General features: G+C 41.2%; 1 protein-coding gene across 2 annotated transcripts in view; it reads left to right on the forward strand.

Moving 5' to 3' along the window:
* Positions 1–25,032, forward strand: part of LOC137633291 (uncharacterized) — a 98,291-nt gene that overhangs the window by 57,745 nt on the left and 15,514 nt on the right. For both annotated transcript variants that reach the window (XM_068365509.1, XM_068365510.1), the window contains one exon: positions 17,288–17,620. In XM_068365509.1, the coding sequence (XP_068221610.1) occupies positions 17,288–17,620 (333 nt within the window). The remainder of the gene's footprint in view (positions 1–17,287; positions 17,621–25,032) is intronic.

Raw genomic sequence — 25,032 nt, forward strand, 5'->3', positions numbered from 1 at the left:
CTTTAATATTATGAGCGATTGCTTTAAGGAATTGCATTCTTTCTGCTTGATTATATTTCTCCATCGTCTCATATTTCGACTAATATGAGCTAGTTTCGTTATATCAGTAAGTGCGCACTCATTTAAATTTCCTAATTCTTCTGTTAGAATTGAACGAGAAGATGTTTGACTTGTGATTGTCCCTCCTTGATATTTGCAGTAGCAACTTTTGCACTCACTTCAGCTGCAGTTGTGCTATGAATTTGTTTTCCAATATATTTGAGCGCATGAAAATTAACATCTGAGTGAAGTCTTGCTTTGCAAGTCCGCCTTTCACAACGCCAATATATCTTCGTACCATCAGCATTTTCTTTATGTTATTGGTACACGTAGTTTTCCTTTTCAACTAATTTACTTTTTCCTTTTTCCGACTGTATGCAGTTGCAAGACTCCATTGTGTGAATGATGGGGTGAAACTAGACTAAAAAGTCTGGAATAAAGAAACTAATAAAGTCGTTTTCTTTATATATATTTTTTTTTAAACTAAGGGAATAATCAAAGTAATCGTTTAGTAATAAAATAGTTAGGTGGATTGTTTGTTATTTGTGAACAACTAGTGAATAACCAAACTAAGTAGTTAGGTATTGAGGTGATATTAAATATAAATAGTTCATAATATGTAATATAGAAATATATTTTCCTTATTTTAGAAAATGACAAGCCTGGTACCGAATTGTCCTAGTACCGAATTGTCCGGGACCGAACTGTCCAGGACCGAATTGTCTGGGACCGAACTGTCCAGGACCGAACTGTCCAGGACCGAACTGTCCAGGACCGAATTGTCCCGGACCGAATTGTCCTAGCACCACATCAGACAACGGCCTACAACCCCGCTGCCAATGGAATGGTTGAACGTTTTCATCGCACCCTCAAAGCAGCTTTGATGTCCCACTGCAAGGGTTCCAACTGGTTTACTCAGCTTGCCTGGGTCCTCCTGGGACTAAGGACCACTCCTAAAGACGCCCTCGACGTCTCGACAGCTGAAATGGTGTATTGCGACCCGTTGGTCGTCCCTGCCGAATTTTTTCCTTCTACAACCTCCTCTGACGATCTCCAGCGCATACGTCACGTCGTGGGAAAATTTACTCCATGCCGCCAGACCTACAAGCCCCCACCAAAGCATCACATACCAACAGACTTGCACTCTGCAACGCACGTCTTCCTGCGTAACGACACTAGCAAGCCGCCGCTAACGCCCCTTTACACGGGCCCTTTCCTTGTGATCCGACGCAGTCCGAAAGCATTCCTACTAAACATTCGTGGCAAAGAAGACTGGGTCTCCATTGATCGTCTAAAACCTGCTTATCTCCTGCCAGATGACCCGCCTACAGTTCGCCTCTCTAGATCAGGGCGCCCTATTTAACATGTACAGTATGTCATTTTTAGGGGGGGAGCTATGTACCAACTGTGTGTCACACGATCGTACATAGTTCATTTTGTGTATATATTATGCTTGTATCTTCGCTCTTCCCTCGCACTAAAAAGAACCAGAATAAACATGTCTGTTTTTCTCATCTGTAACGGTGTCTGTTTTTGAACATGAAATTTCTTGTTGCTTTGAGCTTTTTTATATAAAGGAGAGTGTTCCATAGTAAACTCACTCTGTTGCTTTTATACTGTCTTTGAGTCACAACCTTCTCACGGCTCGTCACAATATCAAGACCATCTTTGAAGAAACCTACAGGTAATAATGTTAGATTAAAAAATAATGGGAAGACCTCATTCAAGATGTCTTCCAGAAATAATCCATAGTTTTCCCTCCATTTTGCAATGGAATTGTCAGGGTTTAAGGGCCAAATATGAAGAGCTTACGCTCCTAATTCATGAATATCCCTCTATAATTGTATATCTACAGGAAGCTTGATGCTAACACACCTAGTCCTTGAGAGTATGTTAGCTATAGAGCACCATATAATCAACAAGCACGGAGCTATGGCAGAAGCTTCATGTACGTTCGTTGAGATGTTCCCCAAATACCTTTTGTCTTCGTACACCCATGCTGGCAGTGGTTGTACAAATTGATGTAGGGAGAAAATATACAATATGCTCTCTGTATTTGCCTCCAAATGATAATATTTTATATGATGAGAGTATGTTAGCTATAAAACACTATATAATCAACAAGCAGGGAGCCATGGCGGAAGCCTCTTGTACGTTCGTTGAGATGTTCCCCAATTACCTTTTGTCTTCGTACACCCATGCTGGCATTGGTTGTACAAATTGATATAGGGAGAAAATATACAATATCATGTCTGTACTTTCCTCCCAATGATAATATTTTATATGATTTAGTAGAGGTCATTCAACAACTCCCCCAACCTTTTCTCTTACTTGGAGATATGAACAGTAGACATATTTTATGGGGTGATGTTTTGGCAAACACAAGGGGCAATATTATCTCAATTGGGGGGAATGAAGATGTGAGACTCCTTAATACAGGAGAGCCCACACACTTCCATGTTCAGACAAGTACCTTGTCATGCATTTACCTTTCAATTGCAAGGTCTTAACTGCCTTCTTGATTTTGATTGGAGGACATTAGATGATTGATATACTATTGATCATGCACCAATCATTATAAACAACATGGGTCCACCTTTACAAAGATTGCCACGATGGAATCTTGACAAGGCGGACTGGGTTAAATTTTGTTAGCTATGTGAAATCGAGGGAAGTGCAGAACAGTTTGAAAGTATTGGTGAAGCCATAGACCTACTGAATGGAACTCTCCATACAGCAGGAATTAATTTGATTCCCAAAACCTCAGGATTACTCAAATGACGACCAGTCCCATGGTGGTTTTCAGAATGAACTGTCTTGCACAGAGCCGCCAGAAAATATATTGCGAAGATGGGGTACTGAGGAAAATTTGATAACATACAAAATGTGAGGAGCACAGTTCTGTCGTGCCATGAAAGAAGCTAGACGGCAGTCTTGGGTGTCTTTTGTTTCCTCCATTAACAGTAGAACACCCCCATCTTCTGTATGGCGGAAAATAAAAAAGATTGCAGGCAAATTTACCCCAAATCCACCATCAGTGTTGAAGATGAATGTGACTGAAGCAAATGATGTTAGCAATGCCCTGGCTGATCATTTTTCAAATGTATCATGCAAGTGTGAAGCAGCTCCTGGTCACCAGTAAAGGAGCATTGAAGAAAAGAAAAGTTTAAATTTTGCAGCAGGAAGAGAAGTCGTATAATTCTCCTTTTACTGAAAGAGAATTTGATTCTGCACTTGCTAATTGTAACGATACAGCCCCTGGACCCGATGGAATTCCATATGCAATGATTAAACATGTACCTTTTAATGCAAAATTAATTATTTTAAGCATTATTAATAGAATGTCATGATCATAATTATCCAAGTGTGTGGGAACTAGCCATTATTTTAGCCTTTTTAAAACCCAGTAAGGACAAGTTTTTAGCCGAAAACTATCGACCAATTGCATTGACATCTTGTTTATGTAAAATCATTGAGAAGATGGTTAATGCAAGATTTATGTGGTATCTAGAAAAGAAGGGTATTTTATCACCTATTCAGTTTGGATTCAGAAAAATACACTCGACTGATGTGTTGATATGACTTAAGTCCTATTTGTGAAGCCTTTGCTTCCAAACAGCACCCTGTGACAGTTCTTTTTTACCTTAAGAAGGCATATGATACTACATTGAGATATGGTATACTGTACAGTACTTATAACCATTCATGTATTGGGATTAAGAGGAGAGCCTTTATCCAATCATTTCTTTCACATAGTTTTTCAAGTGAGAGTGGGGAAAACTAACAGAGATGAAATGTCAAGGAGTACGAGTTCCCCAGGGTAGTGTGCCGAGTGTAACCCTGTTTGCACTAGCAATTGATGGGATATCCTCAGTCATTCCCCAAGATGTTCTCTCAACACTTTGTGGATGATCTCTCCATATCATTTGCCGGAGCTAGAATGGCAATGGTTGAGAAAAAACTACAACTCGCAATTGACAAAATTATTCAGTGGGCTGATATGAATGGGTTCAAGTTTTCAACAAGCAAAACTACTATTTTCTATTTCTGTTGTATCCGTGGAGTACGTCCAGATCCGGATATATACATGAAAGGTCAACGGATCCCATGTGTAGGTGAAGCTAAATTTTTAGGATTGTTTTTCGATTTTAGACTTAATGGGTTCTTCACTTAAAGGCGTTGAAAGCTAAATGTCTTGAGGCTCTGAATCTTTTAAATGTATTGTCCCATACATCATTGGGGGCAGACCGTAAAACTCTTAAAATTATACAAGGCCTTAATTTTTTCCAAAATTATTTATGGGTGTGAAATATACTCCTCAGCCACCTCAAGCCGATAAAAGATATTAGATTCAATACATCATGCGGGTATTGGGTTGTCCACAGGAGCGTTTAGAACCTCGCCTATCCCAAGTCTCCTTGTTGATGCTGGAGAGTTACCTCTAGACCATAACCGAATGTCTGTCTTTATTCGGTATTGGTTTAAGTTACAAAGGCTCTCTAACTCTTTAGCCTTTCAAACTGCAAGCCTTGTAAGGCACTCAACATACTTTGAGTTGCACCCAAAATCTCCTCAACCTAATGGATTTTGGGTAAAACAATTATTAAACAGTCGTGATATAATTAGAGGTAAGTGGCTTCCATTTAAGATATCACCAACCCCTCCATGGAAATTACCAGAGATGTCTTTTTGTAAATATTTTATTGGTGTAAAAAAAAAAAACATGACTGAATTAGAAGCTAGGTCTTTTTTTTTGGAACATGTTGAAGAACATAGGGAATCAACATTTGTATATACCGATGACTCCAAATCTGATGATGGCCTTGGATTTGGAGTATATAGTAGTTCTTTTAACTGTAGAGGTGCACTTCCTTCAATATCTTCCATATTTACTGCTGAATTATATGGCATACTAACTGCTATTGAGAAAATAGCATTAAAAGAGGAGGGCAATTTTACCATTTATAGTGATTCAAGAAGTGTCCTTCAAGCATTAGAAGGTTTTAATTCTAGTAACCCTTTAGTTTTCAATATTTTAGAGTGGCTTTTAATTATTGGCCAAAAAGGTATAACAGTTTGATTTTGCTGGGTTCCGGCACACGTAGGTGTGTCTAGAAATTAGAGACGGATTCACTGGCAAAGAGTGCTGTAGCCGAGTTGCTACCAAGAAGGTACCCCATTCTCTGTAATGATTTTTTACCGCATTGGTCACACTCAGATGACACATGAGTTTCTGCTGCCTGGCCAACACCAACTATATTGCGACAACTGTTTGATACCCTTGACAGTGGAGCATTTGTTGACTGAATGCCCCACTTACAGCACAGAAAGAAATAGATATCTGTTTGAGGCTCGGGGTGAGGACAGTAGGTTCATCCTTGCCAAGATTCTTGGACGTGTCGTACAATGCTAGTGGCATTTTTAAATTTGTCGGAAGCAGGTCTTCTTAATGTTATTTAACTTTTATAACATATTTACTTTTCTGGTTTTAATTGAATATTGTTTTAATCTTTATTTATAATAAGTGGTATCGGTGTCAATGACCATCGATGTCAGGATGCCAGAGAACTTCAAATCATTCATTCATTCATTCAAACCACTGCAGGCAAACCATGCTTCCTTGTGTACCTAGTATTAAGCTACAGTAATCCCTCACATATCGCAGTTAATGGGGACCAGAACCGCCCGCTATAGGTGAAAAATTGCGAAGTAGGTTCCCTCCCTATTTTTTTTTGCGTACATGTACATGTATACTGTATATAATAACAATTAGTGTATATTAACCCTATAAATGCATATATTATCATTGGAACATTGAAGAATCCTGTGAATAAATATTGATAATATAAATTATATACTGTATATAAAATAAAAGTACTGTACTGTATAAATACTGTAATATAAACTGATTTTGAGCGAAGCGAAAAATCTAGTTTTAGGTGAGATGGCCATGTCGTCCTGATGGAAGGTTCGTATAGGTAGCTTTCTTAGGAATATTTGGCTACAGTGATATTCCCAGAGAATTGACCTTTAGGTCTCCAGAATTCTAACTCCTGGCGCGAATATCCTTAAAATTTCTCTTAAGGATATCGCATAATATCGGGACGTATACAGTATCTTGATACGACACATAGCAATCTTCACCCCGAATAGCGTTTTCGTTTAGAGGGGGAAGAGTGGTGAAAAACAGAAGGGGAGCCGTTATCAAGGTTACCCTTCCTCCCCTACTACTACGAGTATCCAAGATGGCGCTCATTCCTTGTAGCATTGGGCATGGTGCTACAGATATAGTAGTTTCGGGAGGGATCTTGCCTAAGCCTTTTCTATGGAAAAGGAGGGCGGGTCCATCAGGACGACATGGTCATCTCACCCAAAAATAGATTTTTGGCTCAAGCCATGTCGTCCTGATGGAAGTTTACCAGAGAATTACTAGAAAGTACTGTATCTGTGGATTTTCATAGGTGCCTTAACCTTGACAATTGAGACAAATGACGTTACCGTTATCCGTCATTACCACTAATCATGGACAATGTTAGTGCTTCCTGACCCCTGCAGGGAAGAGTCATACTAGACTGTAGAAAAGGGGTCTCAAGGTTTGCATATATTGTATGAACAAACATAAGTATCCACTAGATATACAAAAGTCTCACAGTTTGTATATGTTGGTGGAACAACTAAGTATCAACTATATCCATTGTTTGTAAGCATGCAATAATATGAGGTTTACTTAGTTAAATAAGTAAGAGAACTCTGGCATATTTATTGTGCTAATTGCAGGGCGAAATAAGACGCAATTACTGTATACTCTTAATAGACATTTATTTTGAATAAATGACCAAATGGAATAAAGAGTGTAACGTGTTGAGGGAATTATACGTACAACGTATACAGAAAATATTTTTCTCCCTGAAAGGGAAGAAATGATGAGTGCCACTCTAAATTTGAAAATTTTTGATAAAATTTTCTAATATAATTTTCTGTAAAGGTTGTTGTATACTATCAACACTGTGTACACACGGCACAAGTGTTATCTGTATAATTCCACAACTGAGATTTTGAACAGTCTTAGTGTCACCATGGTGACACACACTTAAAAGGTATTGCACTGGAAGTGTCAACACCTTTTCACCCTAATTGATAGTCCCCATCAATTAACTGTTCATCGCAGCACTAGACGACAGGTTTTAATACACCACCTGCCGCCACCACATAATGCTTCAGTTCGTGGACTTGCTTTGCGTAGTGTTTGTAGAACACACTGGATGACTTCCATCCAGTATATAAGCGAAGACGCCCTAAGTCCATATACTGAAAAAAGTTCAGTGATGAAGCAGTTTTTCTCGGATCATGACCTGCGAGTGTACTGTCAGGATCCGCTCTGCGAATGAAGTAGGTGAACTTCGCCCTCAGTTGTTTTAGGGATAAGTTTGATCATGAAGTTTCTCCTTTGAAGAGCTGTCCTCCCCTGAAGTTTGAAGTTCTACGAAGATAGACCTTTAGAGACACTACTGGACACAGAGAGACATCTTCCTTCAGAGGGCAGATTCTCCAGGGACCCCATCTCTTAGTGGGTAGCTCGTTCTTGGCGAGAAAGGTTGGATCAGGAAAGAGATTCAGGTCTCCCACCTCTGTGAACTGAATGTGGTCCTCATTTCTTGATAGGGCTAATATTTCACTAACTCTAGCCCTTGAGGCTATAGCAAACACGAAAATAACTTTCTGGGTTAGATCCTTGAGAGAACAATCTTCATTGTTCACAGATGAAGCATAATGTAGGACCTTGTCCAAGGACCATGAAATGGGCTTCGGAAGAGCTGCAAGCCTAAGTCTAGCGCATGCCTTCGGGATCTTGTTAAAGGTTTTGTTCGTCAGGTCCACTTGAAAGGCGCATAGAAGAGGTCTAGTCAGGGCTGACTTGCATATAGTTATCGTGTTGGCGGCCAGACCTTGTTCATGAAGGTGGATAAAGAAGGACAGACAGAAGTCTATTGAAATTTCTTTCGGTCCTTTTGCTTTAACAAAAGCAACCCACTTTTTCCAAAACTATTCATATTGTCTTCTAGTTGACTTAGACTTGTATTCTTCTAAGAAGTCTATACTGTCTTTTGAGATCCCATATCTTTTCTTAACTGCTAAGGGGAGAAAATCATGAGATGAAGGATTTGGGTTCTCTGTAATGAAGCGAAGACAGTAGACTTCTGAACCCGTCGAGATAGTGCTGGTTTCGGTAAAAGGACCGGCCTCAGCCTCAGTTCCATCACTAGAGAGAACCAGTTGCTCTTGGGCCACTTGGGGGCCACTAGAGCTGCCGTTCCCTGGAAGGATCTCGGCTTGTTGTGGACCTTCAGCAGGAGATTAGATGGAAGGAACAGGAAAATCCAGGTCCGTTCATTCCAACCTAGGGACATGGCGTCCGTTGTCTCCTCTAGAGGGTCCTCGTATGGGGCTACATATCGAGGTAGTTTCTTGATGTCGCTCGTCGCGAAGAGGCCGATCTGCAGTTCTGGTACTTGTTCCAAGATGGAGGACAATGAATTTGCATCTGGGGACCATTCTGACTCTATCGGCTTGAGCCTGGATAGAGCGTCCGCTGTCACCTTGCGGAACCTTTGTAAGTGAAAGGCGGATAGGTGCCATCTCTCTAGACAAAGGATGGCTAATATCACATGGTTGACATGGGACGATCTCGAGCCTTGTCGGTTCAGACATCTCACTATCACTTCGCTGTCCAAGATCAGCCTGATGTGGACTGATCTGCGAGGGGAGAGTTTTCCCAACGTCAAGAGGACTGCCATGGCTTCCAAAATGTTGATGAGAAAGGCCTTGAACAGAGATGACCAAGTCCCTTGGACCTTCCTTTGATGGGAGTGAACTCCTCATTCTTCCGTCGAGGCATCCATGTGGATGGTCATTGACGGCAGAGGTGGCCGCAAGGGCACGGTCCTCATTAGGCTCTTGGCCTTCTACCATGTGTTGAGAAGTGATTGTAGTAAGGCCGTTATCGGTCATTTTAGATATCTTCGAGCGTTTGATGCGTATCTTCTCCAGACTCCTGACGCATCTTTCAGCTGTGCTCTTAGCACTGGGTCTGTTATTGCTGTGAACTGGAGAGAGCCCAGTACTCTTTCCTGTTGGCGTCTTCGTTTCTTAACAGACCCTGCAATCTCCCTCCTCTTCCCTGAGGGAATGGAGAGATGGTGTGACCTCATGTTCCAATGGATTTCCAGCCATTGAAACCCTTGAGCTGTAGAGAGTCGAGACTTCTTGAAGTTGTTCTTGCATCCCGGATGTTCCGGGAACTGGATCGCTTCTTTGGATGCTTGCAGACAAGTCGTTTCGGATGTTGCCCGCACCAGCCAATCGTCCAGGTACGCTGCTACCTGGACGCCTTCTAGGCGTAGTTGTTGCACAACTGCGTCTGCAAGTTTCATGAAGATACTTGGGGCTATGTTTAGTCCGAAGGGTATGACTCTGAGAAAATACTTTATCTTCTGTAACTTGAATCCTAGGTAGGAGGAGAGGGGGCGACTGACTAAAAGGTGCCGATAGGCATCTGTCAGGTCTATCGAGACTTTGAACGCCCCTTTTTGTAACAGGGTCCTTATGTGTTTAAGGATTAACATCCTGAACTTGCTGTTTTCTATGAACTTGTTGAATGGCGACAAGTCCAGAATGACTCTTGAGTTTGTCCGAGTCCTTCTTGGGAACACAAAATAGCCTTCCCTGGAATTTGATGGACTTTGCTTTCCTTATAACCTGTATGCTCAAAAGCTCTAGGGTATATTCTTCTAAGGCGGGGGTGGAGTGTTGGAAGAATTGAGGAAATGATGGTGGAGACTTGTTCCGTTTCCATCCTAGTCCAATCTTGATTAGACTGTGGGCCCAAGGATCGAAGGTCCAACGATCCTGAAATTGTTGGAGCCTCCCTCCTACCGGAAGCATCTCCTTGCTTCGATTGACCGGAGGGTTTACCTCCTCGACCGTGTCCTCCCCTACCTCTCGAGGGATGTCTAGAGGAGCCCCGTCTGGATCCCTTACCTTTCAACCGAAAGGTAGTGGTCTGCCTCACAAACCCGGGGTTGAATGTTGGTGACTGGGCAACCAGCTGTTGAGGCACCACTTGGAAGGTGGTCTGTGTTTGGGCCACCACTTGGGGTACCATGGTCATACTGACTGTGGGATGTTGTTGAGCAGACCGAGGGGGAAGTCCAGACTTTTTTGTCTTCCTTTTAGGTTGGGGACCGGCATCCGGGGAAGACTTCCTCTTTGAAGAGATGTCCCACTTCTGGAGAAGGTTCCTATTCTCCGTGATGGCTTTCTCATCTACCTCTTTGACTACTTCGTTTGGGAAGAGGTTTTTACTCCCATATGTTAGAAGATATCAGCTTCCTGGGTTCCTGTTTCACTGTTGCAGCAGCGAACACGAACTCCCTACAGGCTCTCCTAGCCTTCATGAAAGCATACAGGTCCTTTACTAGGGTGGCCATATGCATTTTGGCCAGGACCATGAGCATGTCTGGGGTACTTCTTTGGCCTGCACACATCTATATGCAGTTTTGTAGAGATAAAAATGCCGCAAGTCTCTCCTTCATCTCTTGTTCCTTGCGCAAGAGAAAGTCAGAAAGTTTAGGGAGATTCTCACTAAACTGTCGTCCAGCAATGTCTGCGTCCAGTTTCCCTACTGAGAAGGTTAGGTGGACTTCTTCCATTCCTTCTCTTACATGGGCAAGGCTAACAACAGAGGCCTGCACTCTCTAGTGCAGTGCATGGTTTACCTGCCTCCACTGCCTTGGCAACAGATTTAAATTCCTTCAACGTAAAGGGGAAGGCTATTGAAACAGGAGCAAGAAAGGTAGGGTGTTTCTTGCTCAAGGCGGACACTTTCGAAACCGAATAGCCCGCCTTTCGCAGGCTACTCGACAAGAGAGCCAGTGCCTTATCGTGGTTGAAAACCATGACCTCCTTCGGTTCCGTCTCCTCTTTTGGCATTGGTTCATGCTTCAGTCGAATGAAGCAATCAGGGTAAGCGTTAAAGCTTGGCCAAAACTGGATGTTGTCTAAGGGGACGGCTCCCATCTTCTCAGAGATGTAGAGTTTGCCATTCGTAATCGGCATAAACTCCGCATACCTCCAGGGATTGATTTTGGAGCAGGGAAAACCACCCTGCGAAATCGCTACAAAAATATTAATGAGCGCCATCTTGGATACTTGTAGTAGTAGGGGAGGAAGGGTAACCTTGATAACGGCTCCCCTTCTGTTTTTCGCCACTCTTCCCCCTCGAAACGAAAACGCTATTCGGGGTGAAGATTGCTATGTGTCGTATCAAGATGTACGTCCCCTGATATTATGCGATATCCTTAAGAGAAATTTTAAGGATATTTGCGCCAGGAGTTAGAATTCTGGAGACCTAAAGGTCAATTCTTTGGGAATATCACTGTAGTCAAATATCCCTTAGAAAGCTACCTATAGGAACCTTCCATCTGGACGACATGGCATGAGCCCAAAAAATACAGTATTTAATACATTATGTATACTGTATGTACATTTACATTTATACATAAGTAATATATAAATATATAAATAGTGTAAGTGTACATGTACATACATATGTAGATATAAATAGTGTATGTGTATATACTGTAGATATGTTTTTAGAACTTTTATTCTTATAACCAGATACGTAACTATGATCTTGATAAATGATGATGAAACACCTGTGCAGTACGATGGAGGTGAAGATGATGAAGATTACTGCACAGGTTAATGAGAGCTTTATTGCTCCTCAGGTGACGCCTCATCGTCAGTTGATAGAGGCGGTGGATCGTCAACAACAGCTTCCGATAGAGCTGGGGAAACTGCAGGAGGCGGTGTAGTGGCTTGGTTGGAAGCCGGAGAGGCAGCAGGAGGAGTATCTGATGCTTCTGCAGGGGGTTTTTGGCTCAGTAGGAACATCGTGATGGGAAGTTGTTGACGTTTTTTTCATCTGAGCAAAGATGCTCTTGTACAACGCCATTACACCGTCAATACGGTTACTTAATTCGATGGCTCTGACCATATTATCGTCGATTTCCTGCGCCCATTGTTGAAGAGCCCGTACCATGTTGCAGAGCTCTTGCAGGTTGTCCAAGGTATGGCCACATTCTTCAGCTTCGTTGTCGTCGCCGACGTCGGCTGCCTCTTCTTCTTCCTCAATCACTGATCTTGTCATTTCGACAAGGTCCTCGTCGGTTAGGGGCTCCGAGTGGCACTGGATCAGTGAGTTGACGTCATCCGTCATGTCAGAAACCTTCGTTGGCTACTAACCCTGCCAGCTTCACAGCCTTATCTACGGCGGAGTGGTGAACTTCGTCTGGCGTAAATCTCTCATAGTCATGAACAACGTCTGGCCACAATTTTCTCCAACTTTCATTCAATGTTTGCAGTTTCATCTCATTAAGAGCTTTCTGAATGTAGGCCAGGCACGTTGCAATGTTATATTCCCGCCAATATCTCTTGAGGCTGAAGTCCTCGTCGCCTTTGTCGATGGAGGAGATGAAGCCCTCCATCGTGGACCTCGTGTAGAGGACGAATTACCCCCTGATCCATTGGTTGTATGAGGGAAGTGGTGTTGGGGGTCAGGAACTCCACTTGGACCCCGTTATAATGGAGATCCGTTGCATGTTCTCCTTCACAGTCCATGAAGAGGAGGACCTTAAAGGGCAGCCCATTCTCCATGAGGTACGACTTCACCTATGGGATAAAGCAGTTCACAAACCAGTCGAGTGTGAGGGCTTTGGTTATCCATGCCTTTTTATTACTCATCCAGTAAACGGGCTGCAAGGCTTTGTTTTTATTTTTCAAAGCCCGAGGATTCAGCGACTTGTAAATTAAGCCGGGCTTGAGCATGAAGCCCGCGGCATTCCCGTACATGAGGAGAGTGACGCGATCTTTGAGGGCCTTGAACCTTGGCTTCTTTACTTTGTCCTTGTAAAGGAACGTCCGGGACGGCATCCTCTTCCAGAAAAGGCCAGTCTCATCCATATTGAACACCTGCTCCGGGAGATAACCACCTCCTTTAATTAATTCGGGAAATCGTCCTCGACGTAACGAAGAGCTGCTTCTTGGTCTGCCGTTGCGGCCTCCCCATACAAAGGAACGTTGCGAAGGCCAAACCTCCTCTTGAATTTCTCGAAGCAGCCCTTGCTGGCAACAAAACCACGTTTTTCTCGTGGGGCAGGATCATCATCTTCGTCGACATCATCACCTTCGTCGTTTTCGTTCGATTTTCCTTCAGGAACTCGGCTATCATACTGGGTTTTGGCTTTGGTTCGAATCATGTTGGTATCGAGACTAACCTTCTTTTCCCAACAGTCCGATATCCACATTGATAATGCATTCTCCATTTGCACAATCGTCTTATTACGAGGAGTCACAGCGCGCTTAGTGTCCTTGGAGAACGTTATTGAGGCAGTTTTACGTATTTTCATTTCATCTTTTTTTTATGTAGCAAACCGTCAATTCATTCACTCCGTAAATGAGGGCAACAGATGCATAGCTACTGCCTGCCTTAAGCATGTCCAATAATTTCACTTTCTCGTTCACCGTCATAATTTTTCTCTTCTTGGGTTTACTAGAGGACGTAGAGGGTAGAGGACGTTTAGGAGCCATTTTCAAGGGCGTCACAAGCACTATTTTACACTAAAAAATCACAAGAAAACAGCTATAAGTTCCACGTGGCAAGACTAAGCAACACTAGCAAAGCGAGAGAGAACAATGAATGCGGTCTCCCTTCGCGGGGCGCACGGCAGGGAGAGATGCTAGGTAAAGTGTCACAGTGGCTCGGGCAATCAGCTTGCGAGATTCTGGAGCCGAGATGGCTAGCGAGTCAGAGAGGTGGATTTCGAGTTGCACGCCATCTCCGTGTTGATACCTGATTTTCTACTGTACTCTCACTGTCTTCTGCTAGTGCCTGCGTAACTTTTGCACCATTTTTTCTAATTTTTGATGAATATTTTTGAAAATCCGCGATGCAGTGAGGCCGCGAAACTTGAGCCACGAAATGGCGAGGGATTACTGTTATACTGTTATGTCCGTATCCCCTGGCGAGGTGGTATTGGGAGAGTCAAGGTTACAACAGTTCCTTCAAAGACTTGGAATAAGTTTTACCTGGACAGTCAACCCTACTAAATATCTCAACACAGCTTGTGTAGGCAGCAGACCTTGCATAGCTAGGTTTAGTGAGATGCAAGGACCCCTTATTTTTGGTACAAACCTATTCAAAATATGAGCCCCCGGGTAGCCAAAAAGCTAGATTGGCAGGGACGTCCACCCTCCTAATGGGTGAGTCACCCCTAATAAATAGCGTAAGCTTGTATTCCAGTTATGGAACAAATGACAGATTCGTAAATAATTGGTATTTTTCCTAACGATACAAACTTTTAGCTATTTATACAAACTTACCTACCAGACCTATCCCCCCTTGAAGTCCTGCCCTAGCAAAGTGAGCTTAATCTCAGGTGTGTGAGTGGGAGCGGTAGCAAGCTACCTCCCCTACCCCTGCTAACTAGCTGAATGGGTAGTTAACCCTTGCTAAAATTTTAATGGCTGTCCTATCAGCTTCACCGAAAGTAATACCTCTGATAAATAGCTAAAGGTTTGTATCGTTAGGAAAATACAAATTGTTCACGAATTTGTCATCTTTATACATTTCCACCATTTGCTACGAATCGACAAGTGATAAGCTCAGGATCATTGCAAACAGTATGATGATGCTAATAGCCCCATTCTGGCACACAGGAATTAGTTCTCTAATCTGTGGCCTGACTTCAGTGTGTCCAAAAAGATTACTCTACAAAGCTAATCCTTGTAGACAATCAATTTCAAAGGTGGTTCACCCATACCCATTTGTGCAATAGCTCATTGCATGGAGATGATTGACCATACTGTATTCTCAGGAAAAAGTTGTTGTTGTTGTTGTTGTTTTTGCAGCCCTCTTGTCTGTTTATTATAGGTTTTAAAATAACAGGGACTGGAGTATCAACCCTATTATAGGTTTTGATATAAGAGGGACTGGAGCATCACCCCTTCGCTTCTTACTGTTAACTGCTAAAATATTTCATTACTATATTAGAGGCATGGATATTAAAAGAAAAAAGAAATGGGAAGTATTAGATTTTTTTAGAAAATGATACAGGTACATGTCCATTAAACCAAGCTTCCAAAGAAGCAATAATATGAACATCAGGCAAGTAAAACAAATTTTATTATCAAAATGATTTTTGTTTCTCAATGTTTGTATTCATTCCAGAGCGATTCGTCTATAACGTTTGTTCCCCTATAGAGAGTTAGTGCAGTCAGTGCACCTCATGCGTTACACTTGACATAATTCCAGTGTCTTTGCAGTGTTTCTTTGGCCCCTTTAGGTGCACTTGCTTACATAGTTCTACTTTACCTCTATTCTTGCTTCCTCTCTTCTATCTTGGTGTTCATCTCTCAACTCTAACCTTTATGATCAAATACAATGGAATGTTTATTTTGATTGCTGCAAATCTAAGAATGTTTTAATTGCTAGAACTAGCTTGGATGATAATGTTAGATTTTTAAGTTTGATATTTTTATGAAAAACTTTCAATTTCAGCCATTAAGGGATATAGCTCTGCTTAATTCTGTCTCCAGCGTCTGGGATTAGATCTGTCCATTTCTGATATAGTGGATTTATTTATTTCTTTGGAGTGTTCTTTAAAAATTAAAGAATATCAAACAATCGGATAGTAAGGCAACCTTAAACCACTAAGGATGTTTATTAGGAGTAAGGTTATATCTGCTCAAGTTATAGTTGAGAATTTAACTTTAGTTTTTGAACAAATATGAGGGTCAAGTTATTAAGCTAGTACTATAGAGTATTAAATACTTCTAAACTGAAGTAGTACCTTAAGAAATAGATATCTATTTGAGGCTCGAGGTGAGGATTGCAGGTTCATCCTTGCCAAGATTCTTGGACGTATCGTACCATGCTAACAGTATTTTTAGATTTATTTCAGATGCAGGTCTTCTGAAAGCTATTTAACTTTTACAAGGACATCTTTACTTTGTTTTAAGTTTAATTTCCTTTTATTCTTTATTTGTAACAAATGATATTGGCATCAGTGACCTTGGATGTTAAGATGCCAGAAAACTCTCAATCATTCTTTCGCTACCTTTTCTATAATAAGAAAAAGCCTAGTGTTATTAATATTGTACAATAATATAATAGCAGAATAGTAATACAGTGCTGCTCAGAGATGGAATGCGTTTCATGGATTAGGCTTATGTTCATAGCCAAATGATTACAATCGGTATGTCAGCTGTGTAATGAATACAGGTGTAGTTTTAAGTGCTCCAAGACAAATTCTTACGATTTGGATTTTTTAAAAATCATTTGGGATAGATTACCCTCCAACCACATGTTTTCTTAGTGTCTTTTTTTTTACTTGCCTGTAAGAAGACTAATGGGGTCTTGGGTTTAGTTCATCCAAGGTATATCGGTAAGAGTTAATATTCGATCGCTCTTTAGGGATAGCTTTTAGATGCGACCGATTTTCGTAATGCTGTTGTAAGTGTAACTCGATTAATTTTGCATAATTTTCTCTGATGTTTCTAGTAAATTAAATTTTTTTCTAAGCTAATTTGCTTTATAATTATTTTACTTTGAGATTGCTTTATAACATCAAGAAATGGGAGCGGTAAGAAAGCTTAAGGAATAAACTATGGTTTTGACCCTAATTTTGAAAAAGAAGGTAGTAGAATGTGAATGAACAATTCCTTTTATTATTAAGGTTTTGTTTCAAAATGCTTACAAAATGTAAATATAAGGAGAACAAGAACAGTAGATAAGGAATAAAGTATTAAATTTTTTGTCTTATTACCTTTAGCTCACCACTGGGTTGATGTGGTGGTCAGCACTGTGACCAAGAGGCAAGATTTGTTAAACAATTTTGCTAATAAAATTGAATATTTACTATTACCCTAGGTCACATGATAATCTCCCTCCCTCCCCACTTCCAATGGTTTAATGCATTGGAGGTCTGTTGATTTCAAATTGTGAGGAATAAGAATAAGAAGCTACTTTCATAGGCTACTCCCCTGGGTTGGTGTCCCTACTCTGGTAATTGCAGGAGGAGAAAATATATAAAGAATTTTCTCTTTAGGTAAACATTGAAATCTTGCTTTTAGATATGTGTTATAATCTAGTGGCAATTATTAAAATTCTATTTTTGCCTTATATTTTCAGAACCAGTGCACTTGGACACAATGCATCAGACATATCTTGATTATTTAACTGTAAGGAGAATGATTGCTCTCTTTGAGGGTAGACTTAATGGCCCAGTAATTGGTATGCCCGAAACAAGTCCAGGTATGAATAATGCAAGAGTAGATGGAGTACTACAAATGCCTGATGCTGATGCAAACAATATGAAAGTGGAATGCAGTGTTGCTGCCAGAAGGGGTGGTGAAAATGTTAGAGGATCTGATGGACCTGTAGGTGGTGGAGCTGATGGTTATAGTGGCTTGCCTTTTAGAGGAAATTTCAATGGGTTTCCACCACATCCAAACTTTCCATTAGGTAAGTGCAGCATATGCTTCAAGTTATTGCTAGTTCTTCAGTGTTAAAGAGTGGGAAGCATTGTTTGTCACAATGTTTTTAGGGTAATTCATACCATTTCATTACCTTGGGTAACAGTTGACTATTAGGTAAGAGATGACTGTTCTTTAAGCATAGTCTTCAATCTACTGGATATGTTATTTCTTGAGCATCATTTCAGAGAACTGGCTGATGAAACTTCAATGATTTACAGACAGTTCATTGATGATTCATATTATTTCTACTGTATCTATTTACTGTTGTGTGTTCCTGTGCTTGCAAATCTTTATTGCATTTTATTTGGCCTATGGAGAAGAGTTGCTAATAGAATCAGATGAAAAGGTTGTAAAGATGTTGAAGGTCAGAAATTGGAGGAGTGTAATTAAGAAGTTAGAAATGGAAATCATAGTAAACCAAAATCATTTAATGGTGACCAAAATGAATGAATGTTGGGAAGTCAGAATTAGAAAGTAACAAGGGACCAATTATGTACTGTGGTAAAGGGATAAGGATAAATGCTGTACTTAGTAAAGTATATTTTGGGTAGCAAAAGAAGCAATTAGGATGTTAAGATATTGATAGAGTAAGGGATTTTCCATTTTTTAAGTTTACCAGAAACTTTAAAATGGAAGAGAGGTAAGAGGAAGGCAACATGTTATAGTAAATGGGGTAATGAAATGCCTTATTGTTTCGGTACTATAATACAAACCTTACGCTCTTTACGTAGGAGTATTATCTTGGCGATAGCTGAAACTAGCCGTTAAAGCTCTTGCGAGATGTAACTACCCTCTGCTAGTTAGCAAAGGTGGTAGACCAACCACCCCGCTCACACCAGCTCTAGTAAACAACCATCACTTTTTATTTCGGCTCGGAGTATAGAAGTCTTACTCCCCCATTAAAATCAAATGAAAATTTCCAAATAACTGGCCTAAAAAGTTGAAAATTTCCTTCAAACCCTTTTTATATTTTTTCAGGTGCAAGGAAAAGCTTCAAGAGGTTTTGTGGTTGGTTGCGCAATGATAGCAGACATCGTCCCCAGGAGTTTATTCCCATCATCCCCTTGAGACTTCGCAGATAGAGGACCAAAAGAGTCTAGTGCATAACCCGCGTCTTGACCTCAGCACCTGTTCACCCCAACTATCACTCTGCTTTAGCGGGTGGGCATTAGCAGTTGCTGACAAATACTCCATGGAGTGACTTGTCGGGGGATCTCTCCGCAGTGAACCCTGGGACTAGCTTCAGCTACGTACCAAGGGCAGTTCAAGATGTAGATCTTCTGTCTGGGTTCGCTCAGACAGGAGGGAAGCAGAGTGAGCTTCCTGGAGGTCTGCCTCGAGGTGTTGCACAACCTTCCCTTTCGAGGTAAGAGTTATCCTCCACCAGGTGTTGGGCAGCTTTCCCATCCGAGGGAGAGTTTCCTTTCACCAGCCTCTGTCTAGCAGTCTCCTTGTTCCCAGGGAGATCTGTCGACAGGGCAATAAGGGTTGATTATCCTTCCGGGCTGTAGGAAAGATAGCCTTCTCCTGAGTAGTCTCCCCCAGGGATTCATCCGAAGGGCATTATCACACTGATATAACCATTCACTTTCACAGAATTACCTCTCTGATATAACCTATCATGCATATTAGTATACTGTATCTCTTTCTCATTATCATTGTCTGTCACTTATTATTATTATATCCTTAATCCTTTCCCCAATTCCTTCCCAAATCCCTTTTGTACATTTACTTTGCTCTCCCACGCACACATCTATAACGTGTCTTTCCAACTCTTTTGATGCTTTATTTTTCGCGATTTCATTCATCTTCTCTTTTCTAGCATTCATCTGTCATTTTCATCATATTAATCATTCTAAAGCACTTTCTTATCCCTCATTCCACGTATTCCCATTCCAATTTTTCATTCCTTCTCACATTCTCCAAATTCATTGATTTTGCTAATTTATTTGAATTAGTGTAGATTTGGTGGAGATGTGCAAGGAGGAGGAACTTGGCTACTGCTCCCCCCCCCCCCCCCCTTCCGTCTTGTGTCCAGGCTCCCTTTGCCCTATTGTTGTGTCCTCTCTCCCTATTCTCCCTGGAGTTTCACTTTATTATTATTATTATTATTATTATTATTATTATTATTATTATTATTATTATTATTAGCTAAGCTACAACCCTAGTTGGAAAAACAAGATGCCATAAGCCTAAGGGCTCCAATTTGGGAAAAATAGCCCAGTGAAGAAAGGAAATAAGGAAATAAATAAATGAGGAGAAAAAAATTAATAATAAATCATTCTAAAAACAGTAACAACACAAGACAGATATATCATATAAAAACTATAAAAGACTTATGTCAGCCTATCACTGAATAGAGAGATAGCAGTACAGTCCTAAATGGAAATAAACTACAGTATGTACGTATAATTAATACAGGAAAATGTCCTGAACTGTAATATTTCCCAAGTGCATGATTATTATTATTACTAGCCTAGCTACAACCCTAGTGGGAAAAGCAAGATGCTATAAGCCCAAGGGCTCCAATAGGGAAAGATAGCCTAGTGAGAAAAGGAAATAAGGAAATAAATAAATGATGAGAATAAATTAAAAATAAATGATGGGGATATGACATAACTAGACATCTGTGTATTGAATAGAGAAAGCCATTCACTCATAAGTCATATGGAATTAATAAGCCTTTTTATCACAACTCGCCAACTGAGAAAAATATTGATTGGTCATCAAATACAACACAGAAACACACCACTACAAATGAAGCAAAGAATCCACCCGTTTGCTGTACTTTATAATACCCACAAACTTGAATACAATTAAAAAACCTAGTCAGTTTAAGATATAGTTTTAAACATTTAAACTTACCCGCTGGTTATATAACAATAGCTTTATTCTTCTGTCCGGCAGAAATTCAAAACTCTCTGCAATCGCATCGATATGCCAGGTATATACTAGCGCCACCACGGAGCTTGGCCGAACTATTCCTCCTAGTATCAGATTTTCTTCTACCGCCATATTGGCAACAACTTTGGGAATTCACTCGCCGTTTACCTGGAATTAAGTGTTCTTGGTGATGTACAGTTGTTATTTGGTTTTGACTTTCGCATTATTGGACTCGCTTTCGGATTCTCTTGAATACCTATTGAATTTGGATTATTTTTTTACCCTTGCTTAATTTTGATCTCTATATACTTTTCAAAATGGCTGACCCCTCCCCTTCATATAGGAAGTGTGTGAAAGGGTGGAAAACTCGGCTTCCAAAAGCCTCTGTTGATCCCCACACAATTTGCATTAAATGTAGGGGTAAAATTTGTATTTTTGAAGATTGATGTTAAGAATGTTTTGAATTATCCGAGAGTGAGTGGTTGGCTTATGAGCGCTACTCTTGCAAGCTAGAAAGGGATAGAGTTAGGCGTAGTTCCTCTCGATCTAAAGATTTATAATTTTCTAATATCATTGAACCTAATTCTTCCCCTGTAATGGTAGATCCCAAACCTAATTCTGTTCAATCTGAGCCTACAATGAAAGATATGATGACAGCGATCCAGGCTCTTGGTTCAAGGGTGGAATCGCTAGCAGCGGACAGAAACCAACTTATGTCCGATGTTAATCAACTTAAAAGTGGTAATATTAAAAGTGCTATTAATATATTCAGTGATGTGGAGGGTGCGTCTGCGTGATCTTGTCGTTCACCTAGCCTTAGACTTCTTTCAAGCTCCCGAACCCATGGGAGAAGTAAAGTCGAGCGGTGAAAGGGAACGAGAGGCATCATCACTCGCGCAGACATGCCCTCGAGCGTTCCTGTTGTCTCAATGTCACAGGTTGCTCACCCTCACCATGGGAAAGGTGAGGTTAGTTTTTTATCCTCATCCTCAGATGAATCTACGCATGACAAAGTCTGGCGTCATGCTTCCAGACCCCTTAAAAGAAAGGCAGACGAAGGCGCACAGCGACGCGATCCATCACCGCAAGCACCTGGCTGTAGCCATTGGGACTCGCCAGAGCATTTTCAATCGTCTGTTCAATGTTCTCCTCCTAAACGTCCTAACAAAATGTCAGTAATTGACAAGAGGATTATTCAGACTGAGTCAGAGCTTATTCCTGAGTCTGGTGTTACGGTACATGCACCACTGCTTCTATCAGACTGGATTCCATCTCCCGATAATGTGGAGCGTTATGTGAGCGATGAAGAAGGTGAATTCGCAATGGGAAGTTTTGACTCCTGTTTCGTCTAAGGTTGATCCTAATTGGTCTATGCTGCTTGACATGAAGCAGCAACTCTCAACGTTTATGCAGTCTTATCAGCCCGCTGTCAGCAAAGCGTTGGTTCGTCATGATTCCGATCGTGATGCGATGTCGCACAGGCGGCCTACCTTTATACGCGATGTTGAGCAGGGTGATGGGACTGCTTATACTAAGGCTGCTAGTGTTCATAAAGTTTCTATTTCTCTTGACAGCAAACGTCAAGCGAGTAAGCGTGACGTCGAGCGTCATCATTCCAGGCGCGACGACAAGCGCCAGGCGGCTGACCACGAAGTCACGCGCCAGGCGCCTGAACGGGATGACGCGCGCCTAGCTAAGCGTGACTTAGAACAACAAGAACGTGACGTCGTATGTCAAGCATACCGTGACGCCCAGCGTCAGTCAGATTCAGTACAACATGCGTACGGACGTGACGCCAAGCGCAATATTATTGAACGTAAAGTAGGCAAACAAACTGAACGACTTGATCGCGCGCACCGCGCTGCTGACGCTTGCGCTCGCGAGCGGCGCCTTTCGGAACTAGAAGCTGTTACACCAGCTGGAATTATTTCGGAAGAGGATTAGGAGGATCATTCCTCTCTGGATGAGCCATTGGACATTGTCTCAGAGGAGGAAGGAAATAAAACACTACAACACTCTGTTGATCTCAAGAAAATTATGTTGCTTTTTTCAGAATTATTTCCTGACAGCTTTACTCCTGTAGCTCATCGCTCACCTCCATCGGAGTTTACCGTGGGATTATCATCAAAAGTGTCAAGGTTTACTAAGATGGTTCTCTCCCGCTCTTCTAAGAGAGCTTTGAAGTTGATAGAAAATTGGATGCAATCCAAGAAAGTTTCAGGAAAGACAAACTTCTCTTTTCCTCCAGCCAAGTTAGCCTTCAAGTCTAGCGTATGGTATGAAACAGGAGGTGTCTTAGGCTTGGGAGTTCCTGCCTCTGCTCAGGGCGACTTCTCGAGTTTGGTAGACTCTTCTCGCCGCTTAGCTATGAGAAGGACGAAGGTTTTATGGTCTATGACTGAGTTTGACCATCTTCTCAAGGGCATATATAGAGCTTTTGAAGTTTCCAACTTCCTTGACTGGTCTCTGGGTACCTTGGGAAAGAAAGTTTCTACTTTAAAGGACCCTGAGACTTCTAACCTTATCCATATAATGTCCTGCATGGACAAAGCTGTTAGAGATGGCTCAAATGAATTAGTAGCCCTATTCACAGCCGGAGTTGTTAAGAAAAGAGAAACTATGTGCTCTTTTCTCTCCATGGGAGTCACTCCGTTCCAGAGGTCAGAGTTGCTTTATGCTCCTCTTTCTCCTTCCCTTTTTCCTCAGGAACTAGTAAAGGAGGTGGCTGCTGCCCTTATTCAAAAGGCTACTCACGACCTAGTCTCTAAATCAGCAAGGAAGGTTCTTCCAACGTCTTTCTCCGCCCGTAGATTCAAGGAGGATTCTACCTTCCCTCGAACAACACAGTTTTTTAAATATTAAACTTAGCCGGTGAATATATAATAGCTGACGTCTCCGACGGCTCGACAGATTCCAAAAACTCGCGAGCGATCGCCATGAAGGTTGCGGGTGTGCCCACCAGCGCCGACTATCGGCCAGATACCGCATATACATGTAAACAGCCTCAGTTCTTCTCTGTCGGTTTCATCGACAAGTCGATTCCACTCGCTATTATGACCTCGAGTTTTCTACCGAATTGGTGAAGTACTTGGTTTAGGTTTTATTGCTTTCGCCGTGTTGGATTATTCAATACTATCCTCAAAAGAAATGCTTTTGAAAGGAGAGTAAAAGTGTTTTGCCCTTGCTTTTTTATCTCTGGTTTTTTCCATAGAGTAAAGATGGCCGACCCTTCCCTTAGTGTACGGAAGTGTGTTTTAGGCTTTTAGCAATTATTTTATCACGTTATAAATTATTGTTGATAATTATAGATTTTCCTCTATATATTTTATATCTCACCCGCCTTTATTAGGCCTCTTCGATTAGCTTTCCATTTATACTAAACATCAAGATAAATTTTATGTTTTGTTTATATGCGGCCCTTACCTATAGGCGGTCCTAACTTGGAAACCGAAGTTAAACTACGTTGAGCCCATTCAACTTTTATTTTCGTTAAGTTTAAATCATTTGCTCTGTAAGAGTTATGAAATGAATATTTTTTTAGAAAATATTTTATGAAAGATTTTCTTTGAATAGTCTTCGTGCTGTTTTTTTCAAAGATGAACTAACGTTTGGTTTATTTATGCTACGCAGTTTGCGCTCTATCGTTACGATAGAGAAAGAGAGAATCACGGTTTCACTTTGCAGAAAGAGTAAATCGATTTTGACGTTTTGTTCATTCTTCTTTCAAACTGAAGTGTTTTAAATACTAATTTAAAGGAACTTGTTAATTTTCAATTTCTTAGTCCTTTCAGTTTTTTCCTTTGGTCAAATAACCTGTTTATTGACGAAGGGTGAGTGGGCAATTCTCTTCTGTGTGACAAGAGAGAGAGAGGGAGAGAGGAAGAGAGAACGATCCGATCTTTATTCTCGTCCCAAGTAAGGAGTTTGGGAGCGAGTAACGTTGTTCTCGATTCAGTTTTTTACTCTCGTCCCAAGTCTCTGTACGGGGAGAAAGGATAAAACGTTTTTAGTTTTTATTCTTGTCCCAAGGCACTGTACGGTGAGAGATTGAAAACGTAGTCTTTAATGAACTAGTGTTTAGTCTCCTCCCCAGTCACTGATCCTTTTTAACTTTATATATTTCCGTTTTATTCGATATATATGTTTACTGATTTTTGCATGTACTAATGTGCTTACATTATATGACTCATTTCGCAATTATAACCTTTTGATGTAAGGGAGAATTGCGTGCTTCAGGTAGAAATCAGTTTTATTCATGCCTAATGTGAAATTATTAAAAAATACGATATCAGTGAAGTAAGTGCAAAAAACAGAAAATCGTAGTGATAAAGTGATAAGTGCGCAAAGTGTTTTTAGCGTTGCGACCGAGGGTTCGTCTGTTCGTGCTTGTCGTTCACCTAGTCCGAGACCTCTTTCAGGCTCCCCTGCACCAGGGAGAAGTAATGTCGTAGGACTTAAGGGGACGAGAGACTTTAACCAACGAACAGACGTTCCCTCTGTGGTATCGGGCGTGTC

This window comes from Palaemon carinicauda, chromosome 42 (assembly GCF_036898095.1).
Source record: "Palaemon carinicauda isolate YSFRI2023 chromosome 42, ASM3689809v2, whole genome shotgun sequence".
In the NCBI taxonomy this organism is placed as follows: Eukaryota; Metazoa; Arthropoda; class Malacostraca; order Decapoda; family Palaemonidae; genus Palaemon; species Palaemon carinicauda.